The sequence below is a fragment of the Entelurus aequoreus genome, linkage group LG06 (assembly GCF_033978785.1).
Source record: "Entelurus aequoreus isolate RoL-2023_Sb linkage group LG06, RoL_Eaeq_v1.1, whole genome shotgun sequence".
Taxonomy (NCBI): Eukaryota; Metazoa; Chordata; class Actinopteri; order Syngnathiformes; family Syngnathidae; genus Entelurus; species Entelurus aequoreus.
Window position 1 is genome coordinate 69017219 of NC_084736.1, and position 22100 is coordinate 69039318.

At 41.6% G+C, this 22100-nt stretch overlaps 1 protein-coding gene across 1 annotated transcript in view; it reads left to right on the forward strand.

Moving 5' to 3' along the window:
• Positions 1-428: 428 nt before the first annotated feature.
• The window catches only part of gas2l1 (growth arrest-specific 2 like 1), a 69248-nt gene continuing 47576 nt past the window's right edge, over positions 429-22100 (forward strand). Inside the window, exon 1 of the mRNA XM_062051335.1 lies at positions 429-1568. Coding sequence (XP_061907319.1) covers positions 846-1568 — 723 coding nt within the window. The 5' untranslated portion in view covers positions 429-845. The remainder of the gene's footprint in view (positions 1569-22100) is intronic.

Sequence of the window (22100 nt, forward strand, 5' to 3'; positions counted from 1 at the left end):
GCAGATTTGCTCACATTTTCAATAGACCCTTAATAAATTCATAAAAGAACCAAACTTCATGAATGTTTTTTGTGACCAACAAGTATGTGCTCCAATCACTCTATCACCAAAAACCAAGAGTTGTAGAAATTATTGTAAACTCAAGACAGCCATGACATCATGTTCTTTACAAGTGTATGTCAACTTTTGATCGCGACTGTATATACAGTATTTACATTTTTTGTGGCTCTAGACCGATTACTTTTTTTGTACTTGTGGTTGTGGTCCAATATGGCTCTTTCAACACGTTGGCTTGCCAACTCCTGCTCCACACCGTCACGTTAAGTTCGGCTCGGTGACGATGGGGTTAACTTCTCCTCCTCCTCCTCCTCCTCCTCCTCCTCCTCCTCCTCCTCCTCCTTCTTCCTCCTCCACAGTTGATCCACATAATGGGATGTGCCACCGCGTCGCTCCGCTGCTTTAAGCCGCAGCAGGTCAACATATTGAGCGCAGGAGGCGGCGCGACATGCGCTGAGTCTCTGCGTGGCGTCCTGCGTGGGCTCGGTGCCGCTCAGCGGTCGTGATATTTCGAAGTCCAAAAAGGAGACAACTCGGTTTTTTCTTTTTTTTCCCCTCCCCAAGACGTGGAGGTTTGAGGGCGCCCACTTGGGCTGGATCCGTCGGTTCGGTCGGTCCACTCAGCATCCCGCCATGACCGTGACAGCGGCACGAAGCAGCCCGGCCTGCACTCCCCGCACACCGGCATGGGTGCGTCCCCGGCACGCTCGCTTTTACAGATGAGGATTTGCGGCGCGGTTGCGCAATGAGACAATCCGGAATCGAGTATCGATACATAATTTGACAATATGGCCGATCAGAGCAACATCCAATCCGCCGCCTCCAAGAGCATCCGGCCTTTTAAGTCCAGCGAGGAGTACCTGTACGCCATGAAGGAGGACCTGGCGGAATGGCTCAACACCCTCTACGACCTGGACCTGACCGCGGACACCTTCATGGATGGTCTGGAGACCGGCTGCGGCTTGTGCCGGCACGCCAACAACGTCAACCGGGCCGCCCAGGACTTCCAGCTGGAGTACCCGGAGGCGGCCCAGTCCATGAAGCTGCCCCGCAAAGACGTGGTCTTCCAGTCTCGCAACGTCAGCCCGGGCTCCTTCCTGGCCCGGGACAACGTGTCCAACTTCATCAGCTGGTGCAGGCAGGAGCTGCGGATCAAAGACGTCCTCATGTTCGAGACCAACGACCTGGTGGAGAAATGCAACGAGAAGAACTTCGTCCTCTGCCTGCTGGAGGTGGCCCGGCGGGGGTCCAAGTTCGGCATGCTGGCCCCCATGCTGATCCAACTAGAGGAGGAGATCGAGGAGGAGATCCGAGACCACCAGGGCAGCCTGCAGATGAGCCGGGTGCAGCAGGACCAGGTAGACCAGGATGTGCCGGAGGAGCAGAGCCCGTCCAGCAGGGGTTTCAGCCGCAAGGAGAGCTGCCACAGCGTGGAGGACGAGCCGGAACCAGAACCTTTTGTCTGGCCTCAGAAGAGAGTTTTATGCGACATGAGAAACCTGGACGAGCTGGTAAGTCAGCAGCATTTCATTAATATTTGTGAATTATGCAACCAAATTCTGGGCCCCATACACAATACTCTTAAAGGGCCCCCCATCCCACCCTAAACCCAAAAAATTCAAATTAAAGTGGCCTAAATATCATTTTGATTAATCATATAACCCTCAGGTGTCCAACTCAAAGCTTGGGGGCCAGATCTGGCCCCCAAGCTTTGTTTTAGGTGACCCGCGAACGCTAGGAAATGATAAACAGTAATTAAAGTTAAAGTTAAAGTACCACTGATAGTCACACACACACACCAGGTGTGGTGAAATTACCTTCTGCATTTGACCCATCCCCTGGTTCCAGTCCCTGGGAGGTGAGGGGAGCAGTGAGCAGCAGCAGGGTCCACGCTCGGGAATCATTTGGTGATTTCACCCCCCAATTCCAACGCTTGATGCTGAGTGCCAAGCAGGAAGGCAACGGGTCCCATTTTTTGTAGTCTTCGGTATGACTCGGCCGGGGTTTGAACTCACAACCTCCCAGTCTCAGGGCGGACACTCTAACCAATGCAGCCAGGGGCGCATAGCACCAAATTCTGGGCCCCATACACAAGACTCTTGAAGGGCCCCCCATCCCACCCTAAACCCACCAAATTCTGGGCCCCATACACAAGACTCTTGAAGGGACCCCCATCCCACCCTAAACCCAACACATTCTGGGCCCCATACACAAAACTTTTGAAGGGCCCCCCATCCCACCCTAAACCCACCAAATTCTGGGCCCCATACACAAGACTCTTGAAGGGCCCCCCATCCCACCATAAACCCACCAAATTCGGGGCCCCATTCACAAGACTCTTGAAGGGCCCCCCATCCCACCCTAAACCCACCAAATTCTGGGCCCCATACACAAGACTCTTGAAGGGCCCCCCATCCCACCATAAACCCACCAAATTCGGGGCCCCATTCACAAGACTCTTGAAGGCCCCCCCATCCCACCATAAACCCACCAAATTCTGGGCCCCATACACAAGACTCTTGAAGGCCCCCCCATCCCACCCTAAACCCACCAAATTCTGGGCCCCATACACAAGACTCTTGAAGGGCCCCCCATCCCACCCTAAACCCACCAAATTCTGGGCCCCAAACACAAGACTCTTGAAGGGCCCCCCATCCCACCCTAAACCCACCAAATTCTGGGCCCCATACACAAGACTCTTGAAGGGCCCCACATCCCACCCTAAACCCACCAAATTCTGGGACCCATACACAAGACTCTTGAAGGGCCACCCATCCCACCCTAAACCCACCAAATTCTGGGCCCCATACACAAGACTTTTGAAGGGCCTCCCATCCCACCCTAAACCCACCAAATTCTGGGCCCCATACACAAGACTCTTGAAGGGCCCCACATCCCACCCTAAACCCACAAAATTCTGGGCCCCATACACAAGACTCTTGAAGGGCCACCCATTCCACCCTAAACCCACCAAATTTGGGGCCCCATACACAAGACTTTTGAAGGGCCCCCCATCCCACCCTAAACCCACCAAATTCTGGGCCCCATACACAAGACTCTTAAAGGGCCACCCATCCCACCCTAAACCCAGACACACTTGATTGATTGAAACTTTTATTATTAGATTGCAAAGGAAGAGAATACATGATATGAAACAGTACAGTTTACAAAGTACAGTACATATTCTGTACAATAGACCACTAAATGGTAACACCCTAATAAGTTTTTCAACTTGTTTAAGTCGGGGTCCACGTTATCAATTCATGGTAATTTGATATGTTTGAACTCACTATTGCATGGATTTGGTTGAAACCAGCTTCTTAAAACACATGTAAAAACCTTAATGATAGTGTTTGACTTTTTAAATGTAATTAACATTTCTAGAATTTATTTAGAAAAACGCCATAAATAATTTGGTTTTGTTTAAAACCCGAAATTGTTTTTTTTTCCCCAACAAATTCAAAATAAAGTGGACTGAATATAATTTCGATTAATCACCAGAGGTGTCCAGCTCAAGGCTTGGGGGCCTTTGTTTTAGGTGACCTGCGGACGCTTGGAAATGATAAACAGGAATCAAAGTTAAAGTACCACTGATAGTCACACACACACTAGGTGTGGTGAAATTACCCTCTGCATTTGACCCATCCCCTTGTTCCACCACCTGGGAGGTGAGGGGAGCAGTGAGCAGCAGCGGTGGCTGCGCTCTGGAATCATTTTGGTGATTTAACCCCCAATTCCAACGCTTGATGCTGAGTGAGGGAGGCAATGGGTTCCATTTTTTGTAGTCTTCGGTATGACTCAGCCGGGGTTTGAACTCACAACCTCCCAGTCTCAGGGCGGACACTCTAACCACAAGGCCACTGAGCAGGTTCTGGGCCCCAAACACGAGACTCTTGAAGGGCCCCCCAACCTAAACCCACACACACTTGATATGTTTGAACTCACTATTCCGTGGATTTGGTTGAAGCCAGTTTTTGACTTTTTAGAGATGTGATTAACATATCTAGAATTTATTTCGAAAAACGCCCTAAATAATTCGGTTTGGATTAAAACCATAAAGAGTTTTTTTTGCCCACTAATTCAAATTAAAGTGGCCTGAATATCATTTTGAATAATCATATAACCCACAAGCCTCAAACTCAAGGCTTGGGGGCCAGATCTGGCCCGCCACTTTGTTTTAGGTGACCCGCCAACGCTTGGAAATGATAAACAGTAATTAAAGCGCTTCACCTTTCTTACTAAATATATTCCTTCTTTCAATTTCGATAGAAAAATTACAAGAACTGCATGCAATTGCACGTTTTTTGTTTTTTTTTTAGCTTTTACACATCTGTATTCCAAAAATTGTTTTGCTCAAATACAAATATTACATATGAGCTTGCAACCCTGACTTAAAGTTTCAAAACAATCGATTTTTACGTAAAGAAAATATAATCAAATGCATATTGCCAATTGTGCAATAATATCATGAGCCGATTATACATTATTTACTGTTACAAACCACCCTCTGAGGCAGCCATAACTGAAAACAAACATTGACACCCCTGATATGTATCACGTAGAATTATCATCAATAGATAATATGAATCATAATACTACATCATTATTATTATTATTATTATGGGCCTGCAGCAATGCCAGCACCCAATTTATTATTGCTCATACTTCAAACTTTATTATTATTATTATTATTATTATTCTTTTTATTGTTCTGCACGTTTGTATTACGTCTAATACAAGACGAATCGGCCAACGAACCCACATATGTTTTGTATAGTTACACCTAAAACTGACGGATTCGGACACTCGGCACCATCTTCACAGTACGGCGGCTTCCGGCGACCCCCGGCCAGAGGTCCAGGGCACAGATAGCAGGCCCATCAAATTTTCTAGTTATTATTATTATTATTATTATTATATTAGCAGCCCATCTCCTGGTGGTTATGTACCCCCTGTATTTAAAAACTACTGACACCTCTGTTTCTAACTTTAACCTAGAGTCTTTGAATGCACCACAGTTATGTGCAATGCGATGCAAAAGAGAAATGTGTACATAACTTTCCTCTCTGCTGCCACAGATAGATTTATTATATTTTGACATTTCTTCTGTCACTTCATCCTTGTCCCAAATGTTGGATCTTTGTGTGAATGCTTAAATGTGAGCTTTGATGACTTTGTGACATCTGAGTTGAGTGAAGTGTAAAGTTAGTTTCGTATTCTTGATGGGCGTTGAAGTACTCTTAGACATTCTTAATTCGATTCAAGCGACCTTATTATTGAACTTTCAAGGCTATTTTATTTTAACATTCATGATATTGTTTTTTATCACGTACATATTTTAATTGACAGAAAAAAAAGTCTCCACTTGGGTGCAACCGAATCATCTGATGAGTTCAATCACAAACTTTTTCAAAGATATGCTGAGTTTTGTTTATGCAACAATACGTTCAGATTGCTCCCCAGCAGATTGATGAAAATTCCACCACACGAATCGCGTTCATTTGGCTTTTACACGGAGTAAACACCCGACCGATATGGTTTGTTTTCTGCTAGACACGCCTACCTCTTAATGTTGTCGTTCTCAAATATTTTCTGTCAGAATAGAATTATGCGACCCTTGTAAATTGAACACAACACACCCTCTCACCTTATTATCAAAGTAGATGAATAGAATGAGTTGAGATAACATCTGCAACAGCTTAAACCAATGTCCATGTTAGGTTTATTAAGTCAATGTGTAACGTTTAAACAAGGCTGATCAGTCTGTGTAACTCTCAATGCTCAGAATGTTTGTTGCAAATGATTCACTGGGTTGTGTATTTTTATAAACTTAACACAGTAACATTGAAAATGTTTTAAAACTGCAAACATTGATCACTTGTCAACTTCTTTCACCTTATCCGTTCAAAAAAATTGCAATATTTTTTGTTTTTTTGAGGGAAAAAATGTCACACTATTGCTAACATTGTAGTTTATCAGAAGGGTTGAAAATTGCATATTTATATTTAGTACATGCCCAAACTACAGACTGACAACGGGGGCCATTTTGCTAGTTTTCACCCCCAAAACCAATACACTATATATATATATATCTGTTTCCCAAATAACTAAAGAAATGCAATTTAGGTAGAAATGTTGTTTGAGTTCTGAAGCGCCAAAGCCGAACTGAAATGCTAACAAAAAAAAAGATTAAAATTAGCTAAGAAAAACTAGCATGCTAACAGTATTATGCTAACATGCTAGCAATAGCATGCTTACAAATAGAATTAGTAGTAATATATGACACTGAGGTTTATACCTGCTAAACTAACTAAAAAAGCTAATATGCGCTAAAATGCTAACTGCAACATGAGTAAAATATCAAAATATATTACTCTGAAGTGTGTACCCTAAAAATATTTGTTTAAAATGCTAGCATGGTAACATTAGCATACACCAAGTACCACAATATTACTGAGGTCAATACCTATACAATTTGCTAAAAAAAATGCAATTTAGGTAGAAATGTTGTTTGAGTTTTGAAGAGCCAAAGCCGAACTGAAATGCTAACCAAAAATATGATTAAAATTAGCTAAGAAAAACTAGCAAGCTAACAGTATTATGCTAACATGCTAGCAATAGCATGCTTACAATTAGCATTAGTAGTAATATATGACACTGAGGTTTATACCTGCTAAAAAAGCTAACTGCAACATGAGTCAAATACCAAAATATATTACTCTGAAGTGTGTACCTTAAAAATGTTTTAAAATGCTAACATGGTAACATTAGCATACACCAAGTGCCAAAATATTACTGAAGTCTATACCTATAAAATTAGATTAAAAAAATGTGTATACTAACGTTAGCATGCTAACAAGTACCATTTTTCAAGTAAAAAATAGTAAATTGATGCCTAGGTATATACCTGTAAAACTAGCTAATAAGCTAGCATACCAAATTTTGAATGTTAACAATTGTGCCATGGGCCTTTAAAAAAAATGAGCCAGATGAGGTGGTTCGGGCATCTGGTCAGGATGCCACCCGAACGCCTCCCTAGGGAGGTGTTTAGGGCACGTCCGACCGGTAGGAGGCCACGGGGAAGACTCAGGACACGTTGGGAAGACTATGTCTCCCGGCTGGCCTGGGAACGCCTCGGGATCCCCCGGGAAGAGCTAGACGAAGTGGCTGGGGAGAGGGAAGTCTGGGCTTCCCTGCTTAGGCTGCTGCCCCCGCGACCCGACCTCGGATAAGCGGAAGAAGATGGATGGATGGATGGATGGAGCTACGGGCCGCACTTTGGAGACCCCTGCTATAATCTATTCAGAAGACAATTTAAACAAGCCTTGGACCATGAAACAGTTTAAACTGCTGTATCAGTTTTAGCGTTTTTTTTTTAATGAAACACCATTGATCTTTACTAATTATTTCAAACTTCTTTCACAGTATTTGTCTGTTTTTATGAACACATTCAGTGCAATATGTTTACCAGATGCACATCAAATCTCCTACAACAACAACAGATGATTCTGCTTTTATTTAGTGGCTGCAGCCAGCCTTGTTTGCACTGCACTAGTGTTGTCCCGATACCAATATTTTGGTACCGGTACCAAAATAATTTCGATACTTTTCTAAATAAAGGGTACCACAAAAAATTGCATTATTGGCTTTATTTTAACAAAAAATCTTACGGTACATTAAACATATGATTCTTATTGCAAGTTTGTTCTTAAATAAAATAGTGAACATACAAGACAACTTGTCTTTTAGTAGTAAGTAAGCAAACACAGGCTCCTAATTTAGCTGCTGACGTATGCAGTAACATATTGTCATTTATCATTCTATTATTTTGTCAAAATTATTAGGGACAAGTGGTAGAAAATGAATTATTAATATACCTGTTCATTTAGTGTTAATATCTGCTTACTTTCTCTCTTAACATGTTCTATCTACACTTCTGTTAAAATGTAATAATCACTTATTCTTCTGTTGTTTGATACTTTACATTAGTTCTGGATGATACCACAAATTTGGTATCGATCCGATACCAAGTAGTTACAGGATCATACATCGGTTATATTCAAAGTCCTCATGTGTCCAGGGGCATATTTACTGAGTTTATAAACATAATATAAATTAAAAAAAACCAAAAGAAGACGGACCGGTACTTTTCAGAGGGGGTATAGTACCGAATATGATTCATTATTATCGCGGTACTATACTAATACCGGTATACCGTACAACCCTACACTGCACAACTTGATATTGCTCCTCTAACCCATGTTAAACTAGGATCTGTGCTTTGTTTTAATTGCAACAACAGTAGAAAAACATCTCACAGAGATAGGATGTTGCAAAGTGTAGTAGAATGGCATCAAACACACTTAATGTAAGTCTTTCCTCTTATTCTGCTGGAGTTACGGCAAATCCAAAAGCTATGAATACTTTGTTGTACCTTGGGGTCTTTTTACTCTGCTGATTCTCACTTATTTTCCTTACCGATGACGACTCCCACCTAAACGTATCCATCTCTCAGCCTCCGTTAGCGCTCTACACACGTTCCATCCTTTGTGCTTACTACTCGTGGCAACCTTGTCCACCATTGCACTTTGTATGCAAAGGCAAACGGTCCATCTTTGACAGTTCGCAGATGTTCTCGATGGATGGTTTTTATTTATAAATCACTAATTGGTCTGGTTCCCCCTTATTTATGTTCTTTTATGTGTAGAGACTCCAGTCGCTACAGTTTGCGGTCACAGGACGTCCTTGGTGTGTTGGTTCCTAGAGCCAAAACAAGTCTCGGTAAAAAGCCTTCAGATTCGCTGCTCCATGGTCATGGAATAACTTACAGTGGTAAATGATAAAAAAAAGAAAAGAAAGGCAGCTCAGTTGCCAGAATTTTACTGTAAAATTGACATTTGTTTTTTTGCTGTAAATAAAAAAACTGCAATTTTACAGTAAAATTTTGGCACCTGAGCTGCCCGTCGTTTTTTTTTTTTTTTTAACCCAAATCAACAACTGTATTTTTTGGTGTATTACTGTAAATGCCAAAACGCCACCACAGTTTATTACAGTAAAAAAAAGTACAGTTTTTTTTTTTAATTTAGAGAAAAATGCTGTAAAAACCACAGTACATTTCTCAATTTGACCATGAAATTTATTGCTACTTTTACATTGCACAATTTGATGGATAACTTGCTTTGAAATCATTATTATTAGTATTTATTTATATTAAAAAAATGGTTTGAATGTTTGATAATATATTTTTGCATAATTAGACAATATTTAACCTCTTAAGGCCCAAGCTGTTTGTTTACATGTTTTTATAATTTCTCTTTGCTATTTGGGCTTATTGGACCCTAATTAGAATAAAAACTAAAAATCATCTTTTTATATGATGTACTTAGTCCATAAGTAACCAACGTGTACTTCATGTGTAGTGACATGCTAATTTTTATTTTTACACTTTTTTTCCCCCAAATTCCATTGTATGTTATACTCTTCTGACACCACCAGATAGCAGTATAAGTGTCCATTTGTCGGCGTAAGACCCTAATTCAGTAGTGTACACAATTTTGGAAATAAGAGCTAAAAAGTGCTGTCCACGCATGTGGCCACTAAGGCCTTTAGAAGTTAAGTTAACATAATTTACATGTAGTACATATGTTTTTTTTTCTCCCAAAATAGAAAAAAATAATACATTTAGTAAGAAAAGTTACACTACTTTATTGATACATATTATTTCCAGGCTTTCGGGGGCCAAATAAAATGTCTTCTTATTTCTCTTCTTATATTTATATAGCGCTTTCTCTAGTGACTCAAAGCGCTTTACATAGTGAAACCCAATATCTAAGTTACATTTAAACCAGTGTGGGTGGCACTGGGAGCAGGTGGGTAAAGTGTCCTGCCCAAGGACACAACGGCAGGACAGGATGGCGGAAGCGGGTATCGAACCTGGAACCCTCAAGTTGCTGGCATGGCCGCTTTACCAACCGAGCTATACCGCCCCACCAGTAATAATGAATGAAGTGGCGGGCCACATCTGGCCCCCGGGCATTGAGTTTGACACCTGTGCTACATACAGAGTGAACTTAGAGCTAATAAAACCCCCAAATTTTAGCAAATAAATTACAAAAAAAACTTACTAAGCCTTTTTGATGGCTCTTGAAATCAAATAACTATTGCACCATATTCTTATTCATTCCCTTGCACCTGCAAATGAGTAACACAGTGCAGTCTTACCCCACTGCAAACTCCACAATACTGTATTGTAGGATAGACAAAATCAATACAGCTCTTTATATGGCGCCAGTAAGAAAGTTCAGCCGTTCCCAATGTTGTGACCACAGAGTGCATCTCCGCACATTGACTTTAAGTCGCAAGGCAGTGCATTTTTTTTTTTTTACTGCTTAGCGAGGGCGAGAGGTGTGCTACATTCCTTCTTACCTGACGGGTCAGAGTGGGTTTGACAGCTCAGTTCACACACCAGAGACGTGGAATGTCAACACAATACAATTGATGAAGTCTGTCCACCCACACTACAGTACATTTCCCTTCCTGTCATTGTGGTCAAACCTGCTGACCTCTAAGAGAGAGGCAAAGATCCCGTTAGAGCAGGGATGTCAAACGCGTTTTCATTGAGGGCCACATGGCAGTTATGGCTGCCATCAGAGGGCCGCTTGTAACATCGAATAATGTATGAATTTGCCTCTGGATTTCATTATTAATTATATACAAACGTAAATAGTTTTTAAGTAGACTGTCGATTTTACAGTAAAAACAAGATTTTACTGTAAGATATAATGTTTATTTTAGAGATGTCCGATTTTATCGGCCGATAAATGCTTTAAAATGTAATATCGGAAATTATCGGTATAATTTTTTTTATTATCGGTATCATTTTTTAAATTTTTTTTTTATTAAATCAACATAAAAAACACAAGACACAGTTACAATTAGTACACCAACCCAAAAAACCTCCCTCCCCCATTTACACTCATTCACACTCATTCACACAAAAGGGTTGTTTCTTTCTGTCATTAATATTCTGGTTCCTACATTAAATATCTATATATAACAATACAGTCTGCAAGGGATACAGTCCGTAAGCACACATGATTGTGCGTGCTGCTGGTCCACTAATAGTACTAACCTTTAACAGTTCATTTTACTCATTTTCATTAATTGCTAGTTTCTATGTAACTGTTTTTATATTGTTTTACTTTCTTTTTTATTCAAGAAAATGTTTTGAATTTATTTATCTTATTTTATTTTATAATTTTTTAAAAAAAGGACCTTATCTTCACCATACCTGGTTGTCCAAATTAGGCATAATAATGTGTTCATTCCACGACTGTATATATCGGTATCAGTTGATATCGGTATCGGTAATTAAGAGTTGGACAATATCGGAATATCGGATATCGGCAAAAAGCCATTATCGGACATCCCTAGTTTATTTTTTATTTTTTAAAGTAAATGGAAAAACAGTTCCACAGTATTTTTAGGGGGGCTTTGGGGGTTTACGTAAAAAGCTGGCAGCTTAGTTGCCAGAATGTTTTTTGTTAAATTTACATTGGTTTTTACAACATTATATTGTTAATGGTACAAGTTATTTTTTTTAATTCTGGCAACTCACCTGCCAGTTTTTTTTTACCGTAAAAGCAAATGTACCATCTTTCCATTTACAGTAATACACCGTTAAAAACAACAACCGTAGATTTTACAGTCAAAAACTGGCAGCTCAGTCAACAGAATTTTAACGCAAAGTAGTAGTTTTTTTTTCAATTTACAGTAATATGCTGTAAAGCAGTGTTTTTCAACCTTTTTTGAGCCAAGGCACATTTTTTTCATTGAAAAAATGCGGAGGCACACCACAAGTGTTCTCGCAAGTGCTGGATATGAATTTAAACCATAACCAAGCATGCATCACTATAGTTCTTGTCTCAAAGTAGGTGCACTGTCACGACCTGTCACATCACGCCGTGACTTATTTGGATTTTTTTTGCTGTTTTCCTGTGAGTAGTGTTTTAGTTCTTGTCTTGCACTACTATTTTGGTGACGTTTCCTGTTTTGTTGGTATTTTCCTGTAGCAGTTTCATGTCTTCCTTGAGCGCTATTCCCCGCACCTGCTTTTTTTTTTTTTTTTAGCAATCAGGGCTTTTAAGTTGTCGTTATCCTTCTTTGTGGGGACATTGTTGATTGTCATGTCATGTTCGGATGCACTTTGTGGACGCTTTCTGCTCCACACGCTGTAAGTCTTTGCTGTCGTCCAGCATTCTGTTTTTGTTTACTCTGCAACCAGTTCAGTTTTAGTTTCATTTTGTAAGGCCTTCCGTAAGCTTCAATGCTTTTTCTTAGCGGCACTCGCCATTTGTTTATTTTTGGTTTAAGCATTAGATACCTTTTTACCTGCACACTGTGGTCTGCATATTTTGATCACAACAAACCATGTTCCCGACATCTACAAAGCAATTAGCTACTTGCTGCCACCTACTGATATGGAAGAGTATTACACGGTTACTCTGCCGAGCTCTCGACAGCACCGACACTCAACAACGCCACATTTGCAGATTATAATTACTGGTTTGCAAAATTTTTTTTTAACCCAAATAGGGGAAATTACATAATCTCCCACGGCACACCAGACTGTATCTCACGGCACACTAGTGTGCCGCGGCACAGTGGTTGAAAAACACTGCTGTAAAGAACAATGTAAAATTTATTGTAATTTGTATTCATTTGATGGGTAGTTTGCTATAAAGTTAAGTATTTTTATGGTAACACTTTAGTATGGGGAACATATTCACCATTAATTAGTAGCTTATTAACATGCAAATTAGTAACATATTGGCTCTTAATTAGTCATTATTAAGTACTTATTAATGCCTCATTCTGCATGGCCTTATTATACAACCAGTAAGCCGATAACACTTAAAGGCCTAATGAAATGACATTTTTTTATTTAAACGGGGATAGCAGATCCATTCTATGTGTCATACTTGATCATTTCGCGATATTGCCATATTTTTGCTGAAAGGATTTAGTAGAGAACATCGACGATAAAGTTCGAACTTTTGGTCGCTGGTAAAAAAAGCCTTGCCTGTACCGGAAGTAGCGTGACTTCGCAGGTTGAAGGGCTCCTCACATTTACCCATTGTTTACACCAGCAGCGAGAGCGATTCGGACTGAGAAAGCGACGATTACCCCATTAATTTGAGCCAGGATGAAAGATTCGTGGATGAGGAACGTGAGAGTGAAGGACTAGAGTGCAGTGCAGGACGTATCTTTTTTTGCTCTGACCGTAACTTAGGTAAAAGGGCTCATTGGATTCCACACTTTCTCCTTTTTCTATTGTGGATCACGGATTTGTATTTTAAACCACCTCGGATACTATATTCTCTTGAAAATGAGAGTCGAGAACGCGATATGGACATTCACAGTGACTTTTATTTCCACGACAATACATCGGTGAAGCACTTTAGCTACGGAGCTAACGTGATAGCATCGTGCTTAAATGCAGATAGAAACAAAAGAAATAAGCCCCTGACTGGAAGGATAGACAGAATAACAACAATACTACTATCAGGAGACACCGAACCAAACACTGGACCTGTAACTACACGGTTAATGATGTGCCGCCTGTCGAAGCCTAGCAATGCTGTTGTTAACGACGCCATTGAAGCTAACTTAGCTACGGGACCTCGTCAGAGCTATGATAAAAACATTAGCGCTCCACCTACGCCAGCCCTCATCTGCTCATCAACACCCCTGCTCACCTGCGTTCCAGCGATCGACGGAGCGACGAAGGATTTCACCCGATCATCGATGCGGTCGGCGGCTAGCGTCGGATAGCGCGTCTGCTATCCAACTCAAAGTTCTCCTGGTTGTGTTGCTGCAGCCAGCCGCTAATACACCGATCCCACCTACAGCTTTCTTCTTTGCTGTCTCCATTGTTCATTAAACAAATTGCAAAAGATTCACCAACACAGATGTCCAGAATACTGTGGAATTTTGCGATGAAAACAGAGCTGTTTGTATTGAGATACAATGTGTCCGAATACTTCCGCTTCAACCATTGACGTCACGCGCAAACGTCATCATACATAGACGTTTTCAACCGGAAGTTTCCCGGGAAATTTAAAATTGCACTTTATAAGTTAACCCGGCCGTATTGGCGTGTGTTGCAATGTTAAGATTTCATCATTGATGTATAAACTATCAGACTGCGTGGTCGGTAGTAGTGGGTTTCAGTAGGCCTTTAAGTATGGGAAACATATTCACCATTACTAACCCTAACCCTAACCCTAAACCTCTAATCCTAACCCTAACCCCAACGCTACACGGCCATGTTGATCAGTGCTCCAGTCGTTGTGCGCCTGTTGTTTCTGATCGGGCTACCCCGGGGGCCTTGCGTGCGGCTTGGGCGCCATCCTGGCTTATCATAGATGGACAGTGCAAAAAAACCCCACCCCAACCCCAACCCTAACCCTAACCAAATAACTCTAAATTAAGTCTTAGTTACTTAGAATATGTTCCCCTAGTGTCCAAATAACTCCAAATTAAGTCTTTGTTACTTAGAATATGTTCCCCATACTAAAGTGTTACCATTTTCATTTATTTTTATTTAGGCAAAAACATGTTTGGAAAAGTATGATAATATACTGTAATATTTGTTGCAATATTGGATACTATTAAAGTTTAAAATGTATGCTGTATGTACTGCCTGAATATATGTAGTGCTTGAAAAAGCAGTACATATACTTTTTCTGTCAAAAAGGAAAAAAATTCATTACATTTAGTGAGAAAATATTAAGTACTATTATGAAACATTTCATTTCCAGGTGTTTGAGGGCCAGATAAAATGATGTCGCGGGCCAGGTCTGGCCCCCGGGCCTTGAGTTTGACACCTGTGCGTTCGAGGCACATTTAATGAGCAGGCAGAACACACGCTCGAGGGTGAGGTTAATGTTTGCACGGTGAGAAGAAGAACAAAGTGTCTCTTTGACAGCAAACATGACAGCACGTAGAAGAAGGTTGTGGGATGAGGGGCGACGGCTTGACAGTCATGTTGGTTAGACGGCAGAGGAGAAGAAGACTTCTGACGTGACCTCAGACTGTCAGCCTGTGTGCCGCATGTGTCCAGACTGAGTACACACTCATATGACTGACGATTATACAACCGCACTAAGGAACAAAAAAGTCTTTCTTTCTCTTATTCCTAACCTTTAAACAGAGAATTTTCTAAGTTCTGGACTTGATTTCCCCCAATCATGCATTGCACTCAGTTGTCTGTTTTTAATGAACCTCTACTGCAGGGCTTATCTTAGTTGTAGTATTGGACTTTGGATGTTGGGCGTGGACCAAACCAACAGGTCATAACAAACTTTGCCACGGTTTGTTTGTGCTGAAAAGCATGATCTAGTGCGGGGGTCAGCAACCCGCGGCTCTTTAGTGCCACCCTAGTGGCTCCCTGGGTCATTTTTAAAAGAGGATTAAAAATGGAAAAACATTGGGGGGAGAACTTTTTTTTTTGTTTTAGTATGTTTTTTGTTTGAGGACAAACAAGACACAAACCTTCCCAATTGTTAGAAAGCCCACTGTTTAAAGGCCTACTGAAACCCACTACTACCGACCATGCAGTCTGATAGTTTATACATCAATGATGAAATCTTAACATTGCAACACAAGCCAATACGGCTGGGTTAGATTAGTAAAGTGCAATTTTAAATTTCCCGCGAAATATCCTACTGAAAACGTCTCGGTATGATGACGTTTGCGCGTGACGTCACGGATTGTAGCGGACATTTTGGGACAGCATTGTGGCCAGCTATTAAGTCGTCTGTTTTCATCGCAAAATTCCACAGTATTCTGGAAATCTGTGTTGGGGAATCTTTTGCAATTTGTTTAATGAACAATGGAGATAGCAAAGAAGAAAGCTGTAGGTGGGAAGCGGTATATTAGCGGCCGGCTGCAGCAACACAAACACGTAGCGGCTACGTCCTAGCCGGTGTTTCATTGTTTACATTCCCGAACGATCACAGTCAAGCTTTACCATTGGCCTGTGGAGAACTGGGACAACATAGACTCTTACCAGGAGGACTTTGAGTTGGATACGCATGCTTGTGGATATGGGACAACAGAGACTCTTAACAGGAGGACTTTGAGTTGGATACACGCTACCGTGAGTACGCAGCTGCGGCTTCCAAACATTTGATCGCTTGCCTGTACGTGCGTGCCGCTATGTGCATGTCACATACGTAACTTTGGGGAAATATATGTGCTGTATGAACTTTGCGGAGGTGAACGGTACGTTGGGCTGTGGGATTGAGTGTGTTGTGCGGGTGTTTGATTTGTATTGGTGGGTTATATGGACGGGAGGGGGGAGGTGTTTGTTATGTGGGATTAATTTGTGGCATATTAAATATAAGCCTGGTTGTGTTGTGGCTAATAGAGTATATATATGTCTTGTGTTTATTTACTGTTTTAGTCATTCCCAGCTGAATATCAGGTCCCACCCGCCTCTCACAGCATCTTCCCTATCTGAATCGCTTCCACTGCCCTCTAGTCCTTCACTCTCACTTTCCTCATCCACAAATCTTTCATCCTCGCTCAAATTAATGGGGAAATCGTCGCTTTCTCGGTCCGAATTGCTCTCGCTGCTTGTGGCCATGATTGTAAACAATGTGCAGATGTGAGGAGCTCCACAACCTGCGACGTCACGCTACTTCCGGTACAGGCAAGGCTTTTTTTATCAGCGACCAAAAGTTGCGAACTTTATCGTCGATTTTTTGTACTAAATCCTTTCAGCAAAAATATGGCAATATCGCGAAATGATCAAGTATGACACATAGAATGGATCTGCTATCCCCGTTTAAATAAGAACATCTCATTTCAGTAGGCCTTTAATATGTTTGTGTGTATGTTTCACTGATGACAGTATTTGGTGAACATCGTTTTGTCCAACTAATTTCGGCGGTTCTTGAACCCACCATATTAGATTAGAAAACAGGTTGCTTTGATTAACCGTTTGAGTGTAACTAATACACTATGACCAAATCCGGACTGCATGGAGTGCCCCAAACTTCTATTTTTTATTAATGCACACATATTAAAAGTGCAATTTCAATGCTGATGATGTGCATTTCTTAGAAAAAAAAAATTATTAAAGGTTATGGCAAGCAAAAAAAAAAGTCTATTTCAAAGATTTTCCCTAAAATAGGTATTAAGGTTATAAAGTGTTTTATCTGATTACTTGATTAATCCCAAAAAAATAATCGATAGATTACTCGATACAAAAAAATGGACAGCTTCAGCCCTACCAATAACTAACCCTTTCAAAACCAATAAACTTATTTTTTTACTCTTGTAATTGGAAGGTCAAAAATGTGTAATTATCCTAAATAAGTAAACAACTAAAATACACTTGAGTCTCTCAATCTTTGTTAACAAAAATTGCACTTCTATAAATATTGAACATCTTGAAGTGCAGTTTTTTTCCCAGTTAAAAAAAAACTGGGTTGTTTTTTTTAGTTTTGTTTCTATCACTTTCCAGCAAACTCGATTGTGTTGAGAAGCTCATCTCGCTCATTTGGTTTGCGATGATATTTTTCCCTCCGCATTTTTGTTCCTTCGCGGTGCTTCTCACCTGCCAGTAGCCTGTGCAAGGTAGCGGCCCGCCTCCACCCACAGAGACAACGATCGCGGATGCCTGACAGGATTCGCTGCGTTCATTTAGTTCTGCCGTTGGATAAACACGCTCATGGGCTGAGAGCGACGCACAGAGTGAACCCTCTTGCACCCTGCGTGAAAGCGAGAGATGAAGGAAACAAACGCGCGGACTCGGCAATCCATTAATGACTGCAAAGCTATCCAGTTCATTTTCATTCTTGGTTTGATTAATTGATTTATTGACTTCCGGCCCATGCCTAGTTGTGTGTATATATAAGTGTACGTACAATGAGACAATCCAGAATGTGTCTCATGGGAGGCATTGTGTGTATCAAATGTGATGATGACTACTTTCTAGTCATGTCCGTCTGAGAAGGAGTAGGAGAAGAAAGTGTCAGGGTTTCATTTTATTGGTCCACAGACTATGTGGCTTCTGCTCGCAGTCACACAGCTGTAGTTCCTGCATCATACAGGATGGATTGCATTTCACTCTTTCCTTAATGACTTCCTTTCGTTTCCCTTCACCCATTTATTTCCAATAATACGGCATTGTCCGGCCTATTCACAAGGGACCTCTCTATTAATATCCGAGATTACTGATGATGAAATGTGATCAGTTATCTCCGAATCATTGACTTTCATAGATGCACACAATGTTGATGGTGATGACACAAAGGTGTTGGTATTAGTAGGCCTTCTAGAACTTTGTGCCTATCAGAGTTCTTACCACGCATGTGTCAAAGTCAAGGCCCGGGGGCCATATCTGGCCCGCCACCTCATTTTATGTGGCCCGCAAAGGCCTGGAATTACCATGCGTCTATTTGCTTCTAAATGTAGTCTACTTTCTATTTTGACAGAAAAAAATACATACTGTATGCAATTTCATATACAAACCCCGTTTCCATATGAGTTGGGAAATTGTGTTGGATGTAAATATAAACGGAACACAATGATTTGCAAATCATTTTGAACCCATATTCAGTTAAATATGCTACAAAGACAACATATTTGATGTTCAAACTGATAAACTTTTTTTTTTTTGCAAATAATCATTAACTTTAGAATTTGATGCCAGCAACACGTGACAAAGAAGTTGGGAAAGGTGGCAATAAATACTGATAAAGTTGAGGAATGCTCATCAAACACTTATTTGGAACATCCCACAGGTGAACAGGCAAATTGGGAACGGGTGGGTGCCATGATTGGGTATAAAAGTAGATTCCATGAAATGCTCAGTCATTCACAAACAAGGATGAGGCGAGGGTCACCACTTTGTCAACAAATGCCTGAGCAAATTGTTGAACAGTTTAAGAAAAAACTTTCTCAACCAGCTATTGCAAGGAATTTAGGGATTTCACCATCTATGGTCCTTAATATCATCAAAGGGTTCAGAGAATCTGGAGATATCACTACACGTAAGCAGCTAAGCCTGTGACCTTCGATCCCTCAGGCTGTACTGCATCAACAAGCGACATCAGTGTGTAAAGGATATTACCACATGGGCTCAGGAACACTTCAGAAACCCACTGTCAGTAACTACAGTTGGTCGGTACATCTGTAAGTGCAAGTTAAAACTCTCCTATGCAAGGCGAAAACCGTTTATCAACAACACCCAGAAACGCCGTCTGCTTTGCTGGGCCTGAGCTCATCTAAGATGGACTGATACAAAGTGGAAAAGTGTTCTGTGGTCTGACGAGTCCACATTTCAAATTGTTTTTGGAAACTGTGGACGTCGTGTCTTCCGGACCAAAGAGGAAAATAACCATCCTGATTGTTATAGGCGCAAAGTTGAAAAGCCAGCATCTGTGATGGTATGGGGGTGTATTAGTGCCCAAGACATGGGTAACTTACACATCTGTGAAGGCGCCATTAATGCTGAAAGGTACATACAGGTTTTGGAGCAACATATGTTGCCATCCAAGCAACGTTACCATGGACGCCCCTGCTTATTTCAGCAAGACAATGCCAAGCCACGTGTTACATCAACGTGGCTTCATAGTAAAAGAGTGTGGGTACTAGACTGGCCTGCCTGGAGTCCAGACCTGTCTCCCATTGGAAATGTGTGGTGCATTATGAAGCCTAAAATACCACAATGGAGACACCCGGACTGTTGAACAACTTAAGCTGTACATCAAGCAAGAATGGGAAAGAATTCCACCTGAGAAGCTTGAAAAATGTGTCTCCTCAGTTCCCAAACGTTTACTGAGTGTTGTTAAAAGGAAAGGCCATGTAACACAGTGGTGAACATGCCCTTTCCCAACTACATTGGCACGTGTTGCAGCCATGAAATTCTAAGTTAATTATTATTTTCAAAAAAAAAAAAAAGTTTATGAGTTTGAACATCAAATATCTTGTCTTTATAGTGCATTCAATTGAATATGGGTTGAAAAGGATTTGCAAATCATTGTATTCCGTTTATATTTACATCTAACATCATTTCCCAACTCATATGGAAACGGGGTTTGTATTTTAAACCAGGGGTGTCAAACTCCTTTTAGCTCAGGGGCCGCATGGAGGAAAATCTGTCCACACGTGCGCCGGACTATTAAAATCATGGCATTAAAACTCCAAAATAAGGACAACTTGAGATTGTTTTCTTTGTCTTACTTTGGCCAAAAAATAGAACAAACACATTCTGAAAATATTACAATAAAAATATAGAAAAAAATACCGGCAGCGGTAAAGTTTAGATCCATGAAGGAAAGAAGAAAAGTGGCTTCCTCCCACCTCCAAAAACATGCACCTGGGGATAGGCTGATTGGCAACACTAAATTGGCCCTAGTGTGTGAATGTAAGTGTGAATGTTGTCTGTCTATCTGTGTCGGCCCTGTGATGAGGTGGCGACATGTCCAGGGTGTACCCCTACCGCCCGAATGCAGCTGGGATAGGCTCCAGCACCCCCTGCGACCCCGAAAGGGACAAGCGGTAGAAAATGGATGGATGGATGAATGGAAGGTGTGTCTGTTAAAGGGTGTTTTGCCTCATGAGCCGTATTTCTCGTAAAATCTCATCCTGCGAGACTCCACTTTGTAGAAGATATTGTAGCCACCGCTGTAGCCGTGATGTCAAAAGATGACGAAGGCAGCGGGTGATTGCTCAAAGGCAACATCCTTACGACCTTCTTGACTTTGTTCGGGCATGTGCGTCCCTCCAAGCCTGCGGGTCAGCCTCTATTGCCGGGAATTGACCCGCCTTGTTTGTCCTGCGGTGTTTATATGTGACCAGCTGTAAATGCAAAAATAGTGTTTCCGTCACGCTTTTGCGAAACATTTCGATATGGAAACGTCTCAAAAACCACCTCGAGAGCGCAAAAAGAGGTGTTTCCATGACCAGTTTCTTATCGCGATATTTAGGTTTTGCACCTTTCTAGAGGCAATGGATACACAGCCCGTGACGGTTTCCAGAAACCTGGTCAAACCTTTGTCGAAAATGGTCGTCTGGAAACTCAATCATAGAAGTGTGACAGTTGTTTTGTGGTGATCTTATGTAATGACTCCCTATCCTGGTGTCATGTTTGCAAAGGTGGTGCATGTCCGGTTTACTTTCCTGGTTCCTGCTACTTGTCACCGTTGTTGTTCTTGTGGCTCCTTTGCTTTTATTCATATCACCGTGGGAACCCATTTCCTCTCAAAGTTGAGGAAGTAGCCAGCGTCTCGTTTCCTTCATTAGAACTTGAGTCAGTGCTGAGTGCGTCAGTTGGTCTGCGAGGGCAATAGCGAATAAGTGACATCATTGAAATACTCATGAAAACATCTCCTTCTGCTTTGCTTCTGCATGCCCATGTACAGCTAATGCTTGGAGAGGGATTATTACTCTGAGAGCATGTGCATTTCAGCTAGAGCTGTGCGATATATCGAATGTACTCGATGTATCGTGGGTGTGTCTCTGTGCGATGTAGAAAATTAGTATTTCGTGAGTATTCGAGTATACGTTCTCACGCAGTTGCTTTTATCTGCGGGCATTGCACTACAGACTTTTCTCACTCTTTCATTCTGTCGCGCGCGCAATGGGTAAAGTTAGCTGTGGCAGGTGGTGCAAGCAGAGCGGTGCGAGTGGTAATACGAGAGAGAGAAGGTGCGAATCTGGTTAAAAATGGAGGAAGAAGAATGAATTCCCAAGAAAAACAGCATGGGGTCCATCGTCTGGCGGTGGTTTGGCTTCAAGCGGGAAGATGTTGAACAGACAACCGTAATATGTAAAGTCTGCGGCAAAAGCGTTGCGACAAAAAGTAGCAGCACTACTAATTTGTAGCATCATTTGAAAAGTCACCCGCTAAAGAATAAGGAGTGGTTGAAACTCCGCATGTCAACATCTCCGGCCGGTGCCACACCCACAAAATGCCGAAGCAACCAGCACTGACCTAATTGAGCCTGGCGTCTTCCATTTCCAGATCA